At 36.1% G+C, this 25,243-nt stretch overlaps 3 protein-coding genes across 6 annotated transcripts; all 3 read left to right on the forward strand.

Moving 5' to 3' along the window:
* The first annotated feature begins 161 nt into the window (after positions 1-161).
* Positions 162-9,517, forward strand: LOC141820439 (uncharacterized). Of its 4 annotated transcripts, none has more exons than XM_074707753.1 (3): positions 162-358; positions 458-529; positions 9,185-9,517. In XM_074707753.1, the coding sequence occupies exons 1-3, from the start codon at positions 215-217 to the stop codon at positions 9,341-9,343; spliced, it is 375 nt and encodes a 124-aa protein (XP_074563854.1). In that variant the 5' UTR covers positions 162-214; the 3' UTR covers positions 9,344-9,517. The 4 variants fall into 4 exon arrangements, 3 of the variants coding, with proteins under 3 accessions (XP_074563854.1, XP_074563852.1, XP_074563853.1); XM_074707751.1 differs by lacking the exon at positions 458-529 and adding an exon at positions 7,917-7,988; XM_074707752.1 differs by lacking the exon at positions 458-529 and adding an exon at positions 7,917-7,988 and having other exon boundaries at positions 9,189-9,305.
* Positions 9,518-10,802: 1,285 nt separating this feature from the next.
* On the forward strand, positions 10,803-13,467 carry LOC141820374 (uncharacterized protein C24B11.05-like). The gene is made up of 9 exons (XM_074707676.1): positions 10,803-11,012; positions 11,106-11,518; positions 11,607-11,705; positions 11,776-11,841; positions 11,917-12,014; positions 12,091-12,216; positions 12,319-12,573; positions 12,655-12,720; positions 13,187-13,467. Exons 3-9 carry the CDS (start codon positions 11,660-11,662, stop codon positions 13,334-13,336), a joined length of 807 nt encoding a protein of 268 aa, XP_074563777.1. The 5' UTR covers positions 10,803-11,012; positions 11,106-11,518; positions 11,607-11,659; the 3' UTR covers positions 13,337-13,467.
* A 580-nt stretch (positions 13,468-14,047) lies between these two features.
* Positions 14,048-25,196, forward strand: LOC141820422 (DNA repair protein RAD51 homolog 4). The gene is made up of 9 exons (XM_074707730.1): positions 14,048-14,258; positions 14,707-14,794; positions 14,901-14,982; positions 15,121-15,255; positions 15,431-15,553; positions 15,629-15,719; positions 16,799-16,869; positions 20,460-20,609; positions 24,713-25,196. Exons 1-9 carry the CDS (start codon positions 14,231-14,233, stop codon positions 24,749-24,751), a joined length of 807 nt encoding a protein of 268 aa, XP_074563831.1. The 5' UTR covers positions 14,048-14,230; the 3' UTR covers positions 24,752-25,196.
* The last annotated feature ends 47 nt before the right edge of the window (positions 25,197-25,243 follow it).

Here is a 25,243-nt window from a genome sequence, read left to right on the forward strand (position 1 = left end):
TTATTTTTTTTATTTATTAATTTTCTTTTTACAACCAGATCCAAAAATGTTGGCTTTTTCCATTTATTTATATGTAAAATTTACATGTCTGTAATTTTCGGGAAGCTGTCAATTCCAGATCTACCCTTTCGCACGGAGCGGAGGATCAGTCGATTCACGTATCCGTGCCAGTGCGGATTCTGAACCTCCCGAGGCCAATTTTTTCTCTTGCGGAATGGAGAAGAGAGGCCCGAATGAAGGATTTGTCTACAGAGTGAGCGTCTCCGACGAATGGGAGGAGCTGCAGAGAACGGGCGCTACGCTGGGCGGAGATCTCGATCGAACAACTGGATGCATTCACCTCAGCGATCTCGATCAGGTCCACGCATTGCAACCCTCAATTTGTGGAAGATGGTGCCTGAAATCCTTTTTGTTTCTGTGTGGTGCGAAATTAATTGAATTTCCCATGTTCGAACAGGTGAAGATGGTTTTGAACAACTTCTTTCGAGGCCAGGAGAACCTATATCTGCTCCAAATCGACGCCACTAAGGTAATTTGGGGCAAAAGGGTCAAGATTATAATAGGGAAGATTAATTACTTGTGGATTGATTTGCAAAGAGCTGGTCAACCATTTTGCCTTCGCGCATGAGACTTTGGATCTTCTCCAATGATTACTAGGCATTATTTATATTGGCATGATCAGTATAGATCTTTTACGTTCTAGTAACTCCGTGGTTGGTTTTTGCCAATTACAGATTATGCATTTACAATCCAGTGCTTACTACACTTATTGTCTCCTCAACGGGCTACGTAATTATAGTAGCTGCACATCTAGTGATGCCATGGCCCTAATCATTTAGTGGTGCCATGGCCCTAATCATTTAGTGGTGCCATGGCCCTAATCAAGATTGCATGTAGTTATACTCTATAGCTCTGGTGTAATTTACGGGAGAAAGGAGAGTTAGCTATGTTTTTTTTTTTTCAAGGGAACATTAAACTTGAGAATGTTAGTGGGATTTGAGAAATTTGTTCATTCCTCTGCTAACAGAAAAACTAACCTAAATAAATGAAACAAATTCATTTATGTATCAAGATTATGGGCTGTTGGTTTGTTTCTCTGTTTGTAACCGGGAGATCAAGGCATCAAATATCCACAGCTCCTTATTTTGCCCAAATTTTTTTTATTTGAATTGGGCTTCAATTCAATTGGGCTTGCCTAACCAACTCAAAACCATGGCTCATATCCCATGATTTAATTTGAGAACCCAATAGAAAAGTGTGCACTAAAAACACGCTTTATTTCTTTTTTTTAATCCTTGCCCTAAAAAAAACCCCAACGTGAGCGTTCCCGTGAACGCCCATCTGCCGCCACCTGCTGCCCGTGCTAGCAGGCGCCAGCCCCATCGGTGCCCTGCCGATGCCCTGCCGGCGCCCCGCCAGCGCCAGCCTGTGCCGGCCTCACCGGCACCAAACATGCCAAAGACGAAGACAACACTCGTTGTCTTGCAGCCGACGCCGGACTTCAGCCGCCAGTTCCACGCTAGCCTTGCCGGAATCAGAGGACATGTTGTTGGCCCGCTGGTAGCGGCAGCACACAACACACAGTGCGCTGTTGTAGCTTAGTCGGCCAAAACAGAACAGAGAACAGAGCGTGCTTTCGTTGGAAAAGAACTCAACAGGTAATCTATGTCATCTACTGCCCTGATACCAATGTAAATCATACCTGTTGAAGCGTGCCTCGACTCCGGCTCCGACGGCAAAGATCACTTCTGTCAGAAGAGAAATCACGGACGGAAGACTCCTCACGAATCCACAAACCAAATCCTCCTTACTGGTATTTCTCTCCGGCGAACTGGCTCTCCTGACCTTTGTAAGAAATTTTATGTCAATCTTCGTCCAGTTGCAATTAATTCTGACAATTTTGTGCCCACAGTAGCAGGAGTTTCAATTCAGTTCAACACTGAAACTGTTCGATCTTTTCTAGGCCTTCGTCCCTCACAAAACCCTTTCATGTGTTTTCCTGATTTTACTGGTCCTATCACTGGTTCCTTTTCTCATATCACAGTGGATCAAATTCATGAGCATTATTTTGGTACCCGCAGAAATCCATTCAAAAATATTTTTCATGCCACTGAGATGTCTGCCATTAATTATGTTTGGTACAGACTCATTCTAGATTGTGTCATTCCTATTGTGACTCGAGGTCGGGCTATGATACGTATTCCCCACATGATCATGATGTATGCTTTAGAGCAATATTTTGACATTGACGTTGCCCAACATGTCTACTCTTCCATTCTCTATTACTCGGGTATCACAAATGGCAAGATCTACATGCCATTTTGTCACATCATCACACAGTTCATTGCATCTAGGGGCATCGATGTTTCTGTAGGCACAATTCGTCAGCTATCCAAAGATTACGATCAGATTGCCTTGCGCCATTTGAAGTTGGCAAAGATCATATACCATCGTGGCGCTATTGTTTGGAGACGTGATATTGAGGGAGGACCTGCGGTGGAGTCTTCTGAGTCAGAGGGAGAAGAGGATGTACCTGCAGCACCTGTTGCTCCTCCTCCTGCGGCTGGTGCACCCCCCACACATGGCTTGGATGAGCGTATCACGCATCTTGAGGGGAAGGTGGACCAGGGCTTTCATGATCTTGGCGAGCGCATGCAGGGATACTATCAGCATGTGCAGACCTACCACCAGGAGGTTCATGAGTATTACCAGGGAGTTCAGACTTACCATCATGAACTTCAGGGTTATTTTGAGGAGGTTCAAGGTCTTCGTCAGGATTGGTCATCGGCTGCTCAAAGGCAAAATGAAGCATATGCACAGTAGCAGTAGATGTACCAGCAGCAGCAGCAGATGTTCGACATGATGCAGAGGATGCACATGTCTTATCAGGCTCCTCCACCTCCTACCACCTGATGATGATGACATGTAGCTTGATGGATTTGTTGTTTGGTCTTGCTTGTGGTGTTGTTGATGGATTTTCTAATATTTGGTGTAAAACTTTAAAACTATGGTTGTGTGAAACTTGACTCTTGATTGTGGATGCTAGTAGGCTAGTCTACTTGTATTAAGACTCACTATTACTTTATGTCATGATAAGTATGGTTTTGATGTTTAATAATGCTTATGCTTTATTTAATGTTATGGGTTGTTAAAGGATATTTTTTTAATGAAGGGGGAGCATTTAGGTTCCACATAAACTTTTGAGAAGAATATACATTTTGGTTACCTTGTATAGATTTAGGGGGAGTGTTTTGAGTTGATACAAATTTTCTTAGATGGAAAACATAAGAAAAATTCAAGACTTAAGGTTTCATGACATTTCTTGTTGGTTATTACACATTCTAGGTATGTCATTTGGTAGAAAGATCTATTCATCTTCAATGATGATACTTTACTCATAGTAGACTTAGAGTTTCAAATTTTTGATACATTGTATCAAAACAACATTTTAATGATGAAAACTTTATAAAATTAATTTTTCCTAATGACAAATGGGTTAAGTAATTACGGTGTCAAATTTCATAATTTTTTAATAAAAATTGAATTAGTTATGTATTTTTGAAGTTGAGTCTGAAAAATTAAGTTTTTCAGTCATCAGTCGACTGATGCAGAGACCAGTTGACTGATGTCACTGTCTAACTCTATTTTTGACCTGTTTCTTGGCAATTGATCATCCTTTGACCTTTAATTTTTGGGATATTGACAACCCTAGATTTGCAATGTCACGAGTAGGGTTGCAAATTAGAATTTATATTTTTATCGAAAATCCACGATAAATACAAATAAATGAAGTATAGGGGCCTCGAGTCATATTTTTCCAAGGACTAGTAGAAAATTACGTGAATTGAGCTCACGTGTGTCGCTCTTTTTGGGTTTTCTATAAAAATGGTGGTTTTGGTGTTTTGTTGACGTTTTCAAATTAAATGCAATGCAAAATCAATGAATTAAAGAACAATGCATGTTTTTAATCTAGAAATGAAACTATTAACACAATGCATCAAAGCAAATCCAAAAATGCAATTCAACTCAAATCAAAACAATGAAATCTATTCTAATTGTGCTCTAAATCATTTATTAAATTCAAAGTTCAGCTTTCTCAAATTGTAGAAAATCATAGATCTATCTAAAAACTAAAGACTTTCATGTCAAACAACTTAGCAAACTGATACTCAGAATTGAAATGGCACGGAACAGTGCACTGAAATGGCACGTTCAATTTAACAGCTTGAAACAGAAGGAAGAAGGCTAACAAAAATTCAGGAACATTACGAAACAAACTAGAACAACTCATACAAACATGATGAATTAACCTAACAAGTGAATTCAAGAATCTTGGGACTAATTAACAAAGCTTGAAATCAAAATTCAGAAGTAAACAGCAAATCAGAAACAGAAAGATGCAGTAAAAAAGAAATCAGAAACATCCTTCAAATCTTCCCCTTGTTTCTTCAATTTGGTGTCAACAAACAACCTAATCCAACAATGTGGCTTCGGCAATCCCGTTAGAAGCTTCAATTTGGTCGTTGGGGTTGTTTTCTCGCGTGCCCGAGCCCAGAAAAATCGAAGAAACCCTCTCCTGCACAATCAGAGCTCGGCATGTCCTTGAATTCAATTGGCAAAACCGGAAGTCTCTCCTCCTCCTTGCGCCGATGAGCTTGCTGAAGCCTTGGATGTATTCCGCGCCCTTCAGAGAACCCCTCTTCAGTTTGCGGCTTCAGATTTCTCAGTAGCTCGCCGGATTTGGAAGAAACAGAGGTTGACGCCGCCGGAAGAACCCCCTCCGTCGCGTGCCGTCCGATCGCCGATTCACACCCAATGGACCAGCTTCGGATTCCTCGAGGACCGAATATTACAATGGAGTTGGATTTTTCGGATGGGGCTGGCTTGGGAGTTACGCCTATGAACAAAGGAATGCGTCGCGAGTTTGGGACGATGAACAGTGGCACAGCCACTATTCATCGGGTAAGCTTTTGGTTTAAATACGGCTGATTAATCCGCTAAACTAGGCCGTCCAATCTTGATCTGATGATGCAACTCTGATCTGGGGTTTAGGGTAGCCTAGGGTTTGTGAAAATTTGAGGGATCTTGATCAAACTTGAGCTAGTTCATGTCCTCCATGTGGGCTTGATCAATTTGGGCAAATTGGCTTGATTTGGCTTGATTTGATCGTGATTGAGCTCGAGTTTGATCCGATTTGAGCCCTAAAATCAATTAAAACCAAATTAATGCAAAAATTGCCATTAAATCATGAAAATTATAATCAAGCTTCAGATTAGGCAATATATGACAATTAAGATCAAATCGATTCATTTCATAATTTATTTTCATTCAAAAACCTAAAATGAATCGATTAAAAATGCATAAAATCCTAACTCATCAGGTATACTTTAGGATAATATTTTTTTATTAGTTGGACTGTTCAAAACCTAAAACTTCGATGTCTACAATAAATTGTTAGTGCATAAGGGTGTAAGGCTTTAGGGGGAGCTTGTGTCATATGTTGGTCAGTTTGATATATTATGCTCCCTCTTGGATCTTTAGTCAAAATATTTTTTTATTCTTCCTTCTTAGATTCACATGTTTTTGATGATTGTCAAAAAGGGGGAGAATGAATAGATTCAAGTTAGGTTTTAATGATTTAATGTTCATGCTGATCATATACAACACTTACATATCAACTTGAAACAAACATATCTACTTATCATCACTAACTTGTAGAGAATCCAATTGTTGCTTTATCTCTTCTAATGCATCTTTCAACTTCATTATTGTTTCTGACTTTGAAAGGTTCCTTCTTGAATTTGAACTTGAACTTGTTGGATCTGAAATTTCTTTTCCACTCGATGTTGTACAAGTCAGTGCAGATTGTTTAGTCAAATGTGCTTTAAAAACTTTTTCTGCTTCCTCTCTAGTTTTGAAAGACTTGTGTATCGCACCTTTAAAGCCATTTACTTGCCTAGCTGCTTCTATCCATGTTTCATAAATACCAGGTTCACGTCCAATAAAGACTACATATGTTTTTCCCTGTAATAAAACTGACTGTCATAATCATATATAAATAAATTATTAAACTTAAAAGCAAATGACATACCATTTGTTGATGTAAAGATTTACTGATTTATAAATTTCCTGCAAAAAAAATTTATAATTTAAAATATGACAGATAAAAATTGGAACAAGAATTATTGAGCTCAATAATGAAAGCTAACCATGTCAAATTGCATACAATGAAAATTAAAGCCATCTCTTAACCATCTCTTTATCAGATAACATGGGGTACCTAAGATCTCATAAGCACACAAAATATAATAAAGACAATACCTTCCTCTTATTAAACAAACTAATTCATTACTTATCCAAAATTACATATAAATGTTGTGTTATAAATCAGTAAGGATCTCACTAGCAACAACAAATGCACTTCATCAATTTTGTGCTTCACAATCTTGTGTTGATGTATTCAAGCTCTAAATATCAAAACCTAAACAAAAGCTAGGGGATGTTCTTTAAGTAGATAGCAATAAAATCCTACAACACATTGCATGTATATGTTCATAAACAGATACAAATATGTACATACAGTGAACAATCTAACATAATTTAGCTGTATCATTTTAAAATTTATTTGTTTGAGATAGTTTTTGTTTACCTATTCCCAAACCTAAACCTATAAGATTGTGTTCCAAAATTCAGTAGGGATCATACACTCTTACTTTTTGTGAAATTTATAGATGTATTTCCAAAACTTAAAAGCTATTGCATGTATTTTCACAATATCACACCACCATTTACGTATGAATTGGACATTTTGTGCAACAGCCCTTCCTATCTGATATAAAAGGATCCCATGATCCTGAACCGATATTACCTGGGATCGCAAATCCCAAGTTTGTCTATGAAGAGCTGATCTAATTGTATTAGTTTCTATAATTGATTTCTTCTGTGTAATACTAATGGATAGGGCCTCATTGATAAGTGCTGCAAGGCATTGGAACCCATGGTTATGGACCCGAATCCGTTACTATGGGAACATTTAGGGCAAATCTGCGAACGGAATGCTATATCAAAAGAAATTCATGCATGGGATCTTCAAATTCTAAAACAGAAGACCGAATATGTTCTGAAAAGACTATGGCAGGATAGCTAGGGGATGTCCAATTACCGGATTTTAAAGAGGTAATTGAGAATGTCTTACGTAGACTGGAGATAGCAATTGGGGGCGGCCTCGGCGAAGGAGGGTTGCTTGCAGAGGGACGGACCAACAGGGGACGCAGGGCTGCTCGAAGAGTGAAGAGGGACGGACCAGCGGGGGCCAGCGGGGGGACGCAGGGCTGCTCGAAGAGTGAAGAGGGACGGACCAGCGGGGGCCAGCGGGGGGACGCAGTGCTGCTCGCAGAGTGACGGAGGGCTGTTTGCAGAGGGACGGAACAACGGTTAGGGTTTGCGCCGGATGATCAAGCGATTGAAGAGAGGTGGAGAAACAGAGACGACAATGAACAAAGGAGGAGATGGAGACAAGAGGGGAATAACGAGGAGAAGTCGCCGGTGGGGGAGAAATCGCCGGTGGGAAAAAGAGGAGGAGAAGTCGTCGGTGGGAAAAGGTGAGAAGACGAGAGTGAAAGGGGTATATTTGTAAATTCGTTAAATGGGGAGTTGAAACAAACGTTTGGGGATTGCATGCGAAGGAATTCATGCCTGGGGACTGAGCACGAGTTTGAGTTTCGGATTGGGGAGTTTTCTCCAAATTACCGTTCTACGCTGGGCGGAGATCTCGATCGAACAACTGGATGCATTCACCTCAGCGATCTCGATCAGGTCCCCGCATTGCAACCCTGAATTTGTGGAAGATGGTGCCTGAAATCCTTTTTGTTTTTCTGTGTGGTGCGAAATTAATTGAATTTCCCATGTTCGAACAGGTGAAGATGGTCTTGAACAACTTCTTTCGAGGCCAGGAGAACCTATATCTGCTCCAAATCGACGCCACTAAGGTAATTTGGGGCAAAAGGGTCAAAATCATAATAGGGAAGATTAATTACTTGTGGATTGATTTGCAAAGAGCTGGTCAACCATTTTGCCTTCGCGCATGAGACTTTCGATCTTCTCCAATGATTACTAGGCGTTATTTATATTGGCATGATCAGTATAGATCTTTTGCGGTCTAATAACTCCGTGGTTGGTTTTTGCCAATTACAGATTATGCATTTACAATCCAGTGCTTACTACACTTATTGTCTCCTCAACGGGCTACGTAATTATAGTAGCTGCACATCTAGTGATGCCATGCCATGGCCCTAATCAAGATTGCATGTAGTTATACTCTATAGCTCTGGTGTAATTTACAGGAGAAAGGAGAGTTAGCAATGTTTTTTTCTTTCAAGGGAACATTAAACTTGAGAATGTTAGTGGGATTTGAGAAATTTGTTCATTCCTCTGCTAACAGAAAAACTAACCATACAGGATGGTAGGATAAGTGGTTTTTTATGATCATGTATCTTTCTCAATCTAATCTTGTATTCTGAAGACGTACTTTTCACTAGAACATATAGAAGTTACAATTAATTTCATAGGGACAAGTGGCTGATCCATCATGTCTTTATATGAAGAGGGGTCTCCCTTCTAAAAGTAGTAGTCACTTTGGGATGAAATTAGTTTTACTTGAATGTAGTATGATATCAGAGCAATAGCAACAGCAAAATCAAGAGGTCTAAAGTTCAAATCATTTCGTGTCAAATATATATGTATAATTTGGATGAAATGAGTTCTACTTGAATTTAGCATGGTATTATAGAAAGTGCAACAATTCTAGAGTCTATATAATCTCATTTATTCATATGTTAGATTTGGACTGAACAAGTGAAGCACTCTTACATATATGAGGAGGCAGAATTAAAGATATAAAGATAATCGATCCATTTTCTATAAGGTCTAGTGGATACATGGTTAGCTAATCAGAGTGTCAAAATCAATTGTTAGCAATTTCCAATGGTTGTATATCCTACATGGTTTTCTTTTTCTTAATAGTTCTCTTATTTTTCAAATAACAATTAATAATTTAGTTTAGCATTTTACACAACTAGAATGTTAATAACAAGTAACTACTACAGCTTTCACTTGTATAGACTTGGTTATTATTACAACTTCAGTTTCTGCAAGCTTACTACTAATTATTATTATCATCTTAAAGCTAGGAAACGGTTTGGTTTATGAAGCTGTCGAGGATACCTACTTTCCTCATTTCTATGGCCCTCACCGGAGCTTTCAGCCTTTGCCTTTAGATACCGTCTCCAAGGTAGAGAAGTTGCTAATACTGAATGGTGAATTCAGTTGCAGTCTACTGGATTAAGCTCCGAGATATTCATCTGGAAACACTTTTGGGAGTCACTCCAAAACAATTTATTTATCCAAAATGTGTGGAAAGGATTGATTTCAGTTTTATTATTGTTTCCTTCATCACACATTATATTGTTTCTGCTTGCTGCTTAATTCCACAGTTACAATATGGTTTTAGATTTGCTAATATTATGGTGGGAAGAACTGTATCTGTTTAGATTTCTTCAGCTGTTCAGTGTGGGTTTCATTTGGACAATGGGCAAAGATATACAACATAATGCCATCTGTTCCTGTCGTGCTCTGTAATAAACTTTGCTACTATCTTGATGGGCACTTAGTCCACGTTGGTTATATGTGAAAAGAAATCTCAGGAAGTAGAGTTTCTACAACTGATAATACAAGACTTGTAATCTGATAGAGGGTTATCTTAAGCTTAATAGATGTAAAGGTTCATATAGTTGATGTGGGGCAGGCACAATTTTATAGTGATAATAATATGACAAAATTTATGACACCTAAGACCTAGACTTACCATGGGGTCTGAAATCATGTCTCTAGGAGAAACAAATCATTGGGAAAAAGTATTCTTGAACTGTACTTTGTGCTTAAAGGTGCCAATAGGTTATCTCTTCTGCAACATTGGAGCTTCTAGCTTGAGGTTGAACCCAAGCACTAGATTGAATCTAAACCCAAGCATGGACCTAGGGTGGTTCAGGCCATCTCAACGCTTGAGCCTGTGCTTGATCCACTTTTTTTTATTAATTTTTTCATAATAAAATAATTAAACTTTATTATTAAATTTATAAATAATAATAATATTATTATTAAATATAAAAATAATAATATGATTGAATCTGCCACCCTTATAATTCCTTGCGCATGAAACCTATAGCCGTCAATTTGGGTTAGGCCTGCCGGGTAGGCCCGCCCCACCAAGTAATTTAGGCGGGTTGGGTTGGAAATTTTATCAACTCATTTTAAGATAGGTTCAGATGGGTTGACCCGCCTAGGCTCGCGACCCGCGTGGGTTGGCCCGCGGGTTGAGAAAATTTATTTATTTATTTTAAATTTTAAAATTAAAGTAGAAAACTCAATGAATTAGTGGGTTCGATCCATTTAAATTACAATTCAAGCTTTAAAATTATAATTCAAAATTAAAAATTTCAACTTAATCAATTTAAATTTAAATTTTTTAATATTTTTAATTTTTTAACAAGTCTGTGGATTGACTCGTCTAATACGCAACCCGCTTTGAATTGGGTTGGATTGAAGATTTCCTAATCTGACAAGTTGGTGGGTTGGTCCGTACCCGCCATATGATGAGCCTGTTATAGGTTGGCCTGCTCCATTATGGGTTGGCCTGTTTGAACGTTCTAGAAACCTCCTGAAATAAAAATAAAAATAAAAATATGCTCTCCTGCTCCAGTCGGATTTCGCCAAACCAGGCCTGCACTGTCCTCTCGCACCACAAAAGGCCTCCTCAGGTGCGAAGTGGACATGAGGGCACCCCTCCTGTTCGGGAGACACATCGTTCAGGTCAGCCCTGCTGCGCTGTCGATGGTCTGGCGGAACGCCAAATGCAGTAAAGAAACCGACCTTGCCACTGGTGACGAAGAAAGCAATAGCTTTAGCAATAAAGGAACCTTTCCCAACAACCTAATTTAATTCAGCACAACGCCACGGTATGATTCTGCTGCGTCTCTCATCGATTTGCTTCTCCTTTAATTGTTTTTTTCTCCTTCTTTCTTTAAATTTTGTCTGTGCATTCCTCGTAGCCATGCTGCCAAATTTTGTCAAAGGAAGAAAATTTTCTGCAAGTGTCATGGAAACCACGAGTCTGCAACTACAAGCAGAGCATATTCACAACCCCTCATAGAAAATTTTCTTTCTGATAGAGAGTTTCTTGAGGATGTCCAAGTTGCCATGTTTCCTTGCTAACTAGATACATGACACTGGTGTTGATTGTCTGAATTGGATTGTGTTGGAAGGCATCATCGATTAAAGAAAAAGAAGATCCACTGCATTATCCAAATAAAAAAGAAAAGAGAAGGATAGATGCTGCGCTAACATCCCACTAGAAACATTTCAAGTGCCACCATTGGCAACATGTCTGAACTTCCTGGAGCTGTATAAATATGCGTCCTGAGCAAACACTCCAACCATTCAGCATTGTATTTTCTTCTTGAAGGTAACAATCTGCTAGGCTGTTTTTCATTTTTGTTGTTGTTGCTCTGTGTAATGTTTCCCGTTTAAAATAGTGAAAATGGTTATTATAGGCTTGCATTAGTGCTGAGTGTTCCAGAATTATCGAAAGGAGTAATATTTGAAGATGGAAACTATTAGAAAGGAAACCAAGTATGACTGTCTGGTCTTTGGTAAGTGACAAATTGTATCTACATCTTTGTTCTTGACGAGAACTGAGGAGTTCAAATTCATGATTTTCAGATATGGATGATACCTTGTTTCCCTTGACCTCTGGTCTCAATTTGGCCTGTCGCAAGAACATCCAAGGTAGCACAGCTATTACTTACGATTAGATACAGAAGGAGACCTTTGATCTCAATCTTGTATCATGCTCGACTGCAGATTTCATGTTGCACAATCTCCATATTGAAGAAAGCCAAGTTCCGAAAATGTGCCTGGACTTGTACAAAGAATATGGGACTACGATGGCTGGTCTTAAGGTTTTAGCCTGATTAGTTAAAGTTCCCTCACCTCAGTTCATGACTGAATGAAACTTTTCTCTTGATCTTTCGACAGGAACTTGGTTATGGATTTGACGATGATGAATTCCATGCTTATGTTCATGGAAGACTGCCATATGAAACTTTGAAACCTGATCCTGTGTTGAGAAGTGTACTACTTTCAGTGCCACAAAGAAAGATAGTAAGCACAAAAAGACCATAGTTCATAAATAATTCTATTTTATCGCTTTCGTAATAATACAGGAATTAGATTCTAATGATGCGTGATTCAATGTGTTTATAGATCTTCACAAATGCAGACAAGGTTCACACTGCCAAAGTTATCAGTAGGCTTGGCCTAGAAGATTGTTTTGATGGTGTTATATGTTTTGAGACACTTAATCAGACCCCAACTCTTAATTTTCCTGCTGAAAAGATCACCACCATGACTGATGATGATCTAAAGAGCTCAACTTCTGAAGGGAGAATACTCTGCAAGCCTTCTCTGGAAGCCTTTGAAACTGCAATCAGGATTTTAAACATTGATCCGAAGAGAACGGTAAGCCATATTTATTCAAAGATTGAATTTGACTTGATTAGAATCACACTGTAAACAAAATTTTGGTCATCTCTCTCCTAGATATTTTTCGATGATAGTCCAAGAAACATAGCAGCAGGAAAGGCAGCAGGTCTTCATACCGTCCTTGTAAGTTCGCCACTGATCTCACCATACAGATTAAATCAAGCATATTCCATCTGAAGATTAAATTAAGTTTGGTGTCATTTAGTGGATTTTGTTCATCTAGATATAGTTAAAGGCAGCATGAATAGTCCTGTAAATTAATAGGTAAAGGATAATTTTCCTAAGCACGATGAGTAACACAAACAAAGGTAAGAAGGAAGAAAAATGAAATGCAAATCAAGTACAAATGGGCATACTATCTTCCAGCATTCATTCAAATATAAATGCTCAGTATTGATAAACTATCAACAAGCAGATGAACAGATTAAAATCCTGATAGAAAAACAAGTTAACAAAACATCTTCATATATAACACTTTCCTTGTTTCTGTCAGAGAAACCACAGTTCAAGATATTCATTGGAAGTGTAACTTAAATCAGCAAATATAGATTTGTCAATATCTCATAGTTGAATTACCATATGCATGCAGGTCGGGAGCTCAGTGTTGGTGCCAGGGGCAGATCTTGCACTAGAGAGCATTCACAATATAAGAGAAGCCTTGCCTGAGATATGGCAGGATGGAGAGCAGTTTGAACCAGTTCTTGCAGCTACATCTACTGAAGCAGTAGTCCTTGCATAGATATTATTACTATTGCCACTATAACTATTGATAGACAAACATGTCTGTGCATGGTGCTATTATTTATGTAAGCTCATCAATTTACTGCCCAATAAAGAGAAAGCTTAATATGCGAGGCATGATAATTATTACATCAACTCTTTTTGCCTTTTGTTCATATGATGCATGATTAGATTAGACTAAAACAAACCAAAAACACATTTTGATTCAGAACACATATCTTCATGGAAGACACACAAGAACTATGTCTGATTTCTCTAGCTTCTTAGACAAATTGAGAGAGACTAGAGTTGATGTTTGAGTTTTTTTTTTAATATGATCCAAGAACTAGTTATTCATTGAGATAGTTTTTAATCATCTTTTAATCCAGAATGAATTACTTAAAAGGCTAACTATATTAGGAATCAACACTTAATTTCTTAATTTGTCTCAACAAATATCAATTTGAAAATTAATTCATTTTAAACTTCTAAACCTTTTAAAAATACTTATAACTTTTATAATAAATTTCTAAAATTATTTCTTCTCTAAAATAATTTAAATCAAGCCTTTTAAAAAATTTAAATTAAAATGTAATTAGCTCTTGATTAATTTATAATTTTCCTCTGATTTTAATCACATTAATTAGTTTTTAATTTTTCAACTGAGTGCTACAATTTAATTTATAAAATTACACTAATTTATTTAAAATTATAACAAATATATAAAAGAAAGGGCTCCCGATGCCCATGGCTGCCGCCATCGTCACTTCCACGATCTGTGCTAAACCTTCCACGATGCTCCATGTGGTATGAACCGTAAGACGAGGTGGTGGAGGAGCCCCAAAAGCTTTTACAAATTGCGAGTTCCCTTGCCGATTCGCTACTTCTCGCCGTGATCTGTGCTAAACCTTCGATGGAGAAGGAGCAGGAGGTATCCGCTGGTGCGACTGTGCTACAACTCTAAAACTAACGTGGTTCTCGATTGATCTGTTGCTCCACCTAGCTTTATCCGTCTCCATTTGTAGTCTGTGATGACATCTCGCGACGACTACTTTCTCTTCAATTTACGCCGAATGCTGCGAGTTCTCAATACATTTGCTTTACTGATGCAGAATTCCGTGAATGACGTTGACTCCATGAATTCCATGTACTGTGATTCTATGGATCCCTTTTCTTATCACATCTGGAATCGAAAATTGTTGTTTGCTACTATACTCTCAATTTTTTTTTCTTTAAAAAATGAGTTTTCGTGTATTTTTTCTGTTATTTTATGTACGAGCTTCAATTGGTAGGTTATTTTTCTTTTGTTATACTTACACTACGATTCCAGAACGTATATAAACAAATAATAGGGTTAACAGGGATGAAAAAAGCTTTTTATGACTATAGGCAGCCGACAGCCACCATGGCTTAATGGTTTGGAGCTGATTGAGGATGTTAAACAGAATAAGCATCTTCTTCCCAGTGGCTGTGAAGGGTAACTTGAGTTGCTAATCTCGTTAGTATCATTCATCGTTTATGTAACTAGATACTTTTACTTAGATATAATGGTAATTCTAAGGATTCCTGAATGGTTTGATCAGGATTGACATCCTTCTTGAAGGCGGCTTTCGCATTGGTCAGTTGACAGAAATAGTGGGGCCATCATCGTCTGGTAAAACCCAGGTAAGAATGTCTGTATTTTGACATTCATACTAATTCTTGGAACTACTGGATGAAATCTACATGCTACTTGTGATTGTTTTATATTTTAGGTTTTCTACGTTACTTCATAGGAGCTAATTTGTTCATCATGTTATGCAGATATGTTTGTGCTCTGCACTGAGTGTTGCAGACATGAATCTGGGTATTGTTTTCTTCTTGGATACTTGTAACTCCTTTTCCTCAAACCGCATTGCATCCATGGTTAATCAACATACTGCTACTTCGGTTGAAGAGGTAGTCATCCTTCCTTTTTACACATCTCTTCAAAAATTTGTTCCCTTGACTTCATATGGCATTGATAATTATGTTTACTAACTGAATTTCCTATTTGAGGAACAATAACACACACATATGTTACAAGTCATATAATACATTACTCATTTCTTGGTTGACCTTAATCCATCTGTAGGATGAAGAAACTAGAGTCAAAAGGATTATGAGTAGAGTACTTTGCCAGTCAGTATATGACATATTTGAGTTGTTGGATATTCTGCGTCAACTTGAAAACAGACTAAGCTATCAGGCTGTGTTGGTACCATTTCAATTTTGAATGATTTTATTAGTGCTGAGGGTTAAATACATTAAACAAATTTATGAAATGGATCAGGAAAAAAGTGATGGAAACAGCATACGACTGCTTATCATTGATTCGATTGCAACTCTCATAGCACCTATTCTTGGAAGCAAAAATTCACAAGGTATACTACTCTGAATTGGATTAGATGCATCTTATTGGAACATGTTTGCATCTCACAACCTTTTTCTCCCCAGAATTTCGCCATAATATCTTGCATGCTAGTTTGCAAAAGCAGTAAATGGTTTTGTTATATTATCAGGATGATAGTTTAATTCACTTTCCCATACAACCCATTATTATATTAGTTATTTCTTTACCAAATATGATTTCTACTTGAATGATTTTATTTAGATCAGATATAGGACAATAGTGTTTCAGCAAATTCTTCTGGATGTCAAAAATGAGTTGCTACTAATTTAGATCCCAATAGTTGGCCGTGCAAAATAAGAATATCAGTTTTTTTGTACCTAATCTTATTATTTGGGGTTAAGTTCATAGCAAAGATGGCACATGAAGGAAATTCTGATAAATGATCACAAATCTAACCAGAAATTTCTCAAAAAATTGTCACATAACCTTATTTACTGAGTTGATTTTAAGTATAGTGAATTTAGGGTTTTACTAGATTATATTGGTGAAATTATTCCCTGAAGAGCCATAGATTTAACAAGGAATTATTTGATTGGACAGTCTTTGTCTACATGTTAATTTTATCAATTTCCATTTAATTCTTCATTAACATGTTTAAAAAACTAAAATTATACCATTGATAATAAAAATTATTTCTCTAGGATATGTTATATGATGTTAAGATAGGAGGCTCTAAATTTTTAAGCTACTATTGTAGTAAACAATGCAATGTAATTGTGATAGTGAACGAATATGATGTAATCATGGTAGTGCATCTTCATTTCATTGGTTTGGATCTTCAATCTGTCATGACCAAAACCTGTGTTGATTTTTGCCTAGATTTTAATCTGATTTCTCATCCACGGACAGTACTTGCCATCCATTTATTGTTGCTGAAGCTCATACTTGATTCTTGCATGGGCTGAGAGCCAGGATGCCTTCGCTTCTAATATGCAAATTGTTCATCCAAGAATGTGACGACTATGTATGCCAGTGAAACTATTGGTGTTTCCTGAGCAAACAATTCATATTATAATGAGCATTTCAAGTATATAACTCAATTGAATGCAGGACGAATGTTGATGATATCAACTGGAATTCTGTTGAAAAGGATGGCAAATGATTACAATCTATCTGTACTGGTAAGTACTGAAAATAGTTATGATGCTGCATTTTGTGCTTCGCTTCAAAATTTTACATTTTCTTCAGGTTGATATGGTACATGCAATTCCATTATACTATCTATATGATCTGATTTTGCTTGTTGATATTTCATTCATCATCAGCCAGACAATTTGATGCTTCATTCTTTAGCTTGACCTATTTTTTTCTTCCTTTTCCAATTTTCACTGATGTATGGAACAAATTCCTACTTATATTGAACACGTTGAGTGTTGCAATTGTGAAGAATACAAATGACTAAGTGATCTAGAGACCAGCACTATGATTCCTGTTCCAGGAATATATTCCAAACACCAAGTTCAATGATATTGTTAACTGAAATCAATCAATGTTTTGGATAAAAACTGAAATCAATCATTTTTTTGGGTGAACAAAACTGAAATCAATCATTGATTGGATTCTTGATGGGCCAAAGCAAAGGCTTCTCCTTGTTGAAAATTTTTGTCTCAAAATCCAATTGATCATATTCTGCCACTCCTTCAAGCGCCGTTAGACCCAATTTCAAACAAATGTCAGCTACCATCCTTAAGAGCCCAGCCAATGCCCCAAGTGAACACATTTTGCTTGTGCACAATATTGCCACACCCTTTGCCTACTACTGAAAGATGTCATTAAAACGCTAAACAATGCTTGCAACTTGTCCTCGGTCAACATTATCAACAATAGAGATGATGGTCGCACAAACAAAATATTTATTTGAAAAACATATAAGCAGAGACTATAATAAAGTCTATAATAAGATGTCTATTATAATTTTAAAGTACATATATAACAAACTTAAGGAAAATTTGAAATGTCATGCAGAATTTCAATCTCAGATTTAGCAATCTCCATAGCAACAATAGTAGCTGTAAATTGTAATGCCTAATGACTTGTCCCAAGATGATCTGGGGATGAGTGTAAGATACGAATTGTAAGTCATACTAGTAGGATAGTTTCTCATAAAGATTGATAAAGAATAAAAGAAGGTGAATGTTATGTTATATCTTTCAAGTCTATTGATATCTACTTGAATGCCAATCTCTCTGTCATGAATCTGTAAATTGACTAATGGATAAAAATTCATGCTCAACAATTGAAATTTGGCGGATCACCCAAATTGACCTAGAAGGCTACTTTGAAATAAAGCCAAAACTTTGCATATTCTTGCTAAAACCGACAGGCTTAATGGTAATAATTGTGCTTCTCGTTCACCTTTTATGATCTGTTTATTTATCATAGGCCCATTGTTTCTTCATTCATAGGATCTCTAATTAGATAGCACCTAACTGTGATAGACACACAACAAACATTTGGTAACCATAAGTTTACTATTAGCAAACACCATAATCCTCGAAGTCAAACATCTCATAATCTAGTTAGGCATCAACAATACCTAATTGCCATAATTGCCATGTAATCACAATATGTATAATCATGTGATCTCTAAAAACCTTACCATCACAACTTCTTTGGTCATATAGTCACAACCATGATTTCCCGTGCTGAGCTATGCTTGCTGTACCACTTGCCGACTGATGTGCGAGATGATTTCGGCACCAACAGCATGGGGCGGAATGGCATGAAGGAGGGAGAGAAGAGAGAAGGGAGGAGAGGGGTAGAACGGTGGTGGAAGAGAGAGAAGGGAGGAGAGGGGAGAAGGAGAAGAGATGAGTGATAGCGAGAATATAGGAGAAGAAGATGAGTACCAAATGGTTGGCGACCATGGAGGGGCAGCAGTGGGCAGCGGGTGAGTGTAGCGTGGCAACAAGTATGTCTAGTGGTGGGTGCAATGTAGTGTAGGCTGTGGGAGTGCGAGGAGAAAGGAAAAATAGTTAAGAGACAGAAATAATTCCCAACTATCTAATAATACCACTAATCTCATTAAATATAATCGAACCATCATATATGGTTTATTTTTTAATTGATCAATTCATCATTTGTTACCTCTAATTAGGCCAAAGTCCAATCTATTTCATCTATCTTCTAGTGGAGCATAACTCACTTTTTGGTATTTTTTTTCAAATAAATAATTTTTTTAAACATTTTTTTGCCATCGATGTTTCTAAGATGAATGATTTTTCAGGAAAGATTGAATTGACCTTTCCTTATGCTGATTAATAGAGGGGTACATAACCTTTATTGTAAGTCATTGGGAGAGTTGACGACTCGTTGTCATGGTTGATTGTTACCATTGTTCTTGCAATGTCAAGAGGGTGAGCTACTTCTTGAGTCAGTGAATAGAAGGGGAGCAAGGAACTCCCCAGCTGACTGAACCATTCTTATCCATTCAGTCTAGCCTAAATTGCTATCTCACTCAATCCTGACTGGTTCAGCCTCAAGTGGAACCCATTAAGAGCCCGAATCAAACCTAAGCCAAATTAGCACCCAACAAATCAAATTACGTCCTCACAATGACCCAACAACCACTAGGTGAGCCTCAAACTATAGAAATTTAAATTTGTACTTAGTTTAATTGATTAAAAAATTTTGGTTTCTTTTAAGAAAAGTAGGTATATAACGGCTGCAACTTGACAACAAGAAATCAATTGCAAACTTAAGCCGTTTCCAGTATTATCAGAATCTCCTTTAATGGTTGCATGGAGAATAGATGTCAGAACTGATGTGAAATGTTTAACGTACTGTTATCTGACAATAAGTATTCTCATCAGACATATGCCTAAAATATTCATCTTTAAGGTCTGAGGTCGTCTTCAAATAGCTGATGTAGTTCAGCAGTTATAGAAAAGTATCTCAATCTCATTTTCCCATGAAGTGTTCAGAAAAATCAATAGATATCTGAAATTTCTGTCAGTATAGCATATGTGGCAGCCTATGATTTTTATTATTTTCCAAAATAAAATTGTATAAAAAAATTAAGTTAATTATCACAACATAAAACAAATGATTTTGCTTCTTCTGTATAATATGTTAAATTAATTAACCTAAGCAATCAACAATATAGAAAATATTTTAAGTATTACTTAAAGGTTAAAGTGATCATCCTATAAAATTCAAAAATTTCACATCTAATATTTTGCCTATGAATGATAATAATATCTAGAACATAAAACACAGTGTATAAAATTCATGTTAAGCAAACCTACGTGATCCATAATAAAGAAAATTAACATGGATATATATTAAATATGGTTCTACCTTATCTATTTGTTAAAATTGATTTAATGTAACTGATATTAACTTGGATATGACTTGAAACTTAACAAGCCAAGGATTGATTTAGCTTCTATGTTCTTGCGGCCATAAGAGGATACAATTTGGTCCCCCCTTGCTTAATCCTATGTGGCTGCATAAGCAGCTTATGTGGAGGCTTTTTATAATATTGATTGCTTCTGTATTAAGTAGTTGATCTATCTTAGCTGAATCATTACAATACATTTAACAGGTAGACGACTGCTTTAATTGTTTCAGTTGGTAATGAAAGCGAACAGTTAATAAAACACATTTTTGTATTCTCTTATGTTGACATCTTTTACAACATTTATCTATATTTAAGACGTACATCAGCCATCCTGAAGATTCTAACTTTTTATTACGTGATGTTAATAAGGTAACTAATCATATGGTTGGAGGACAGCAGGGACATCTGAAACCTGCTTTGGGTGAGAGTTGGAAGAGCATTCCACATGTGCAGCTATTGCTTTCTCATGATAAAGGGAGCACAATTCGTGGCATTTCAATATTAAAGCACACGACCATTGTAACGTCTCTTCTAGTGCTTATCTCATAATTATGAATTTGTTTATTTATTTTTAATATATTTTTAAGGTAGTGGAATTTTCACTTATTGCTGCACAAAAAGTGCTCAGATTAGTGTATAGAACTGAACTCATTGAAGAAGTTGCATAAGCACTTACTAGTTTATTCTGTAGTTGATGTCCTAAATCATGTGTAAGTTAGGATAGCATTTCATAGGAGGTGCTAGGTGAGTCCCAAGTTTCTTAGGTCTAACCATACTTGAAGAACTAAATTTCCAGTACCTATTGCAACCAATAACTCTCTTCTTCTTTTTTTCAACAAAGGTGTTAGGCAAGCCCCAAGTTTTCCTTGGAGTAATGCTACCTGAAGAACTAAATTTTAACTACCTTTGTAACAAACAACTTATTTTATCTGGATGTCTAAATTATTGCAACATAGACAACTTAACATGTTTGCTCTTTCTCCTTTTTTCTTCTTATTTATCAGAAAAATATTTGTTATGAAGTTGGTTATCTTGATTCTCCATGCAATGATGGATCAGAATTTCACAAACATTGTGGTCCTTTTCCTAACTTATTTCTCCATTCTTTAATACTCTCCCTAATTAATTTTCGCTGTCATCTCTTCTTTGAGAAAAATCTTTTGCATCTCTGTCAAGGATTCTCTCATGGTTATTGCTGCTTTGGTCATATTTTCCTTTTTGTTCTCTTAACAATGAGTAGCTTTATGAGAATATATTCTTTCTCATGTTTTTAGTATTCTTACAATTCCTACTTTCATGGTTATAATGTATACATAGGAGTTATTAGGGAAACTATTTAGGGTTTTTCGTACGCTAGCTGGTCCTTTCTACCTATACTATTATTCATTATTAGAACTTTATATTTTAGACCCTAAACTATATAGAATTTTTAATGTTTTCCTGATTCTCCATCAAGCAAATTCTAAAATATCATGGAAACTTAGCTTGTAGATATATCTGATTCTAGGCAAATATGCTAACTAATCACTAGAGTTGATCTGCAAGTTGATAATTTCATTGGACTGCATTCTGTCAAAGTGACAATCAGATTTTTTGTACTATCCTCATGAAATACTAGATTCATACATAACAACTTAAACATCACAATATGACTCTGTAGCATCATGTCACAGCTCTATTATAACCTATTTGATCAAGATGAGCAACATATTCTAGGCCTTTAACCTTAGAATCTGCTTCTATACTCAACCTAGCAAGAATAATATTCTCTTGCTTGCCTAGAAGATTACCTCACCTTAGGACACATTTGTCTAATATGGATCGCCTAAATAACATGAATTATAAGAGGTGAATATCAGAGAATAAGTGTGGTGAATAACATGTTTGTCTAAAATGCATTGATAACTCATTATATTTATATACTGATTTATATATTATTTCCGTTGCACACTGGTGATTCATGTTTTTGTGATTGGTGATTCTGTAATAGTGTTTTTTTTTATTATGGTCTCAAACTGTAGGTTTTGTTAAACGTTTTGATATTACTTTTTGAATCATGTAGATTTGGTTTCTTTGGATGCAATGTTTCAATTTCTAAAAAACAATTATTTAAAGTTTGACCCTAAGTCTTTTGTGCTATGGCTGGTATTGATTTCTTGCAACCTAGTGTTATGGGTGATTACAATAGTGGTGGTTTGTTGAATGTAAATTAGGATGTGTGATTATTATGTGTTGCACTGTATTGTGGCTATATTAAATTGCATGATTTGAACATATATATGAAATGTTGAAAATAGGGAAATTCTAACGAAGTTTTTATAAATTTGTGTCAGCATTATAGGAATAAAATTGCCATGTGATGTGAGATAATCTATCTTGAGAAAGCCTCCTAGTCAGCTTGAGAGAGCTTACCGGGCAGTAATGTATGCTCACAGTCTAACGATGGCCTTAACCTTTAAACAAGACACTTTTCTTTAGAGCTTTTTAAAGATGCTAGAACTCTCAAGCTATCTCCTAATGATGACATGAAGGTTTAAGAAAATGACTGAATCACTATTGCAATAGAGATGTCAAGTCTTGTAATTGTAAGAGTTTTTAAATCAGTTTTTTAGGTCCCCAGACTAATTAGTGGTTACAAACTAGGTTTAAAATTTCACTTTCTTGAACAATACAGTTTCGGTATCGTATTATACTGTATTGGTTTTAGTATTTTTTAAATATAAAATATATTAATAAAAAATATTTTTATTAATATTTTATTATCATAGATGCTTATTATTAAGTTATATTTGAGATGTTGAATGTTAATTTTAAATTTTGATATTATTTCGTGAAATGTTTGATGCTTATTGAGTAAAAGTTGATTTAGGGTTAACTAAAGCTCACCAAATAGCCATGGCTATATTAAATAGGTTTAAACTAGATTTTATTTATATTTATTTTGATTAATTTAAAATTAAATCAAATTTATATAGAAAATAATTTAGTTCATTAACAGTAGTCTATTTTATAAAGTTAGAAATTATATTATATTTATTTTTTATCTTTCTTAATAATATGTTTCTTTTTTTTCTCTATGAATACCTTGTGGCCGTATGCAGAAGGAAAAAAGCATCCTAAAAGAGTTTAAGATGTTATTTTTTTCCTCTATTTACCTTGTGAAGAGATGGAGAGAAAAAAACTAACCTATTTATTTCTCTTTGTTTATCTTCATGGATGAATGAAGGGGAAAAAATTAATGACCGAAGGAGGGAAAAAATTAGTAATGAAGAAAAAGATTAATGGATGAAAGGGGAAAAATAAAAAGAAAGAAAGAAATTAAAAAGGGAACGAAATAATTTTTTCTTCTAAATTAAAAAAAGTAAAAAAATAAACAAAAAAGAAATAAAAAAAGAAAAAAAGACGCAAATCGTAGAGGCTTTTGCGACCTTGCAGCAGCCTTCGTGAGGTCGCGAAGGTTGCTGCAAGGCTGCTGTGAGTTGCAGTGGCCTTGCGATGTTGGTACCGGCGCCAATCGGTGGACGGAATGGTAAATTCCGCCCGTATCGACTAGTATAATACCTTGGTCCCATATCGAAGGACATGTACTTGTTAGGTCGAGAGAAGTGCTAGAAGGGATGGTGTGAATAGCATAATTGAAATTATTTAAAATTAAAACTTCATCAGAGTTATCTAAATGTAGTGGGAAAATGTCTTGAATACTTTGAAAAAAAAAAGTTTTCATGTTTTTTGAAAAATGCTGTGGAAAAAGTATTCTAAATAAAAACTCAAAAATGGATTTAAAATATTGTGATAAAATGCCTTTTTAAGTGTGAAAAGAATATATTGTGGAAATGTTGATTTTGAAAGACTTGCATGAGTAGAGATTTGTATTTGAAAAACTTGCATGAATGAGATGTAGAAAAATTTGTGCGAGTGGTTTAAAGAAATACAAAAGCAAAAAAAAAAAAAAAGAAATTGATGTGAATATTTTATATGGTTTGAAACTCCAGTTTTTACTCTAGGACCTATGGACTAGTAAGCAGAGCTGCTGTAGCTTGTGACTGGCTTGGCACAGTGGTAGTTGGACATGGAGGGATCGGGGGTTGGCATGTTGTAGTGGAACTGGGCATTAGGATGACGGCATTGTAGAATGCAACAACGGTTGAGTGCGGCAGCAGTTGGGCATGGAGCAATGTCTTGATGCCCTGCCAAACAGTGAAGGAACAGTAGGGAGGACAACAATTGAAGGAGAAGGAAGAGGGTCACAGAGGGTTGATAGAGCTGAGCTGGAGAGGTTTTGATACCAGATTGAAAGGAAAAGCTTCATTTTCTGTATGTAAAAGGGAATTATTATCTACATATTATACATATTGAAAATAACTTGTTCTCCTAAAAACTTGCTCAAGTATAAGGCTACATAACTTTTATGACCTTTCATTCTAACTCTTCATTTGATAATTTAAGATTTATTCTTGCTAACAATCTGGAACTGGAATTCTCACCAAAATGAAATGCCACACAGCTCCTAAGGAATAGGGCCCTGTGAACGATAGGCATCTGAAATATCCAATATTTTTGCATTAAATTGTACTTATTTCGTTTCAATAATATCATCTGAAAACTCCACTTTGTGACCGCAGGGTTCAGGTCGCACAGCAAAATTTGTTATTCACAATTGAAGCTGACTGAGAGCAAGTTTTGATAGCATGAAGCAGCTGATGAGAAAAGACAACTCAACTGACAAACAAACGAATATCTCACTAAATGTGTTCCAGCTAACTGCGATGTTTTGGTTAGAAGTGCAGACCTTTTTCTACTAATCTAAATTACTTTTGAAGTGTGGGCCCCTGTCTGAAGCAGCAAAAACAAAGTCTTAGTATTGGCCCCTGCTTAAGATGCAATACTAGTTAAGCTAAACTATTTGTACGTGAAGAATAACTATTCTTAATGGTACAAGGTCTGTCCATGGAAAAGCTTTCAACAGGAGGATAGATCATATTAAAAGGTTGTCTCTGTTAAAACTTTAGCATGGATTGCAAGTTGTAGATAAATCTTATGCTAAAATCCTTGACTAGTTGTTATGCACATCATGAATCGTAAGATGTTTAAGGTGGACAAAATGTTTAAAGTGTTATTTTTTTTTATAATTCAAGTGTTTGGACTTTGCTCGA

This window comes from Curcuma longa, unplaced genomic scaffold (genome assembly GCF_044706935.1).
Source record: "Curcuma longa cultivar G26 ecotype Majalengka, Jawa Barat unplaced genomic scaffold, ITB_CL_G26_1.1 utg3290_np1212_1714210_RagTag, whole genome shotgun sequence".
In the NCBI taxonomy this organism is placed as follows: domain Eukaryota; kingdom Viridiplantae; phylum Streptophyta; class Magnoliopsida; order Zingiberales; family Zingiberaceae; genus Curcuma; species Curcuma longa.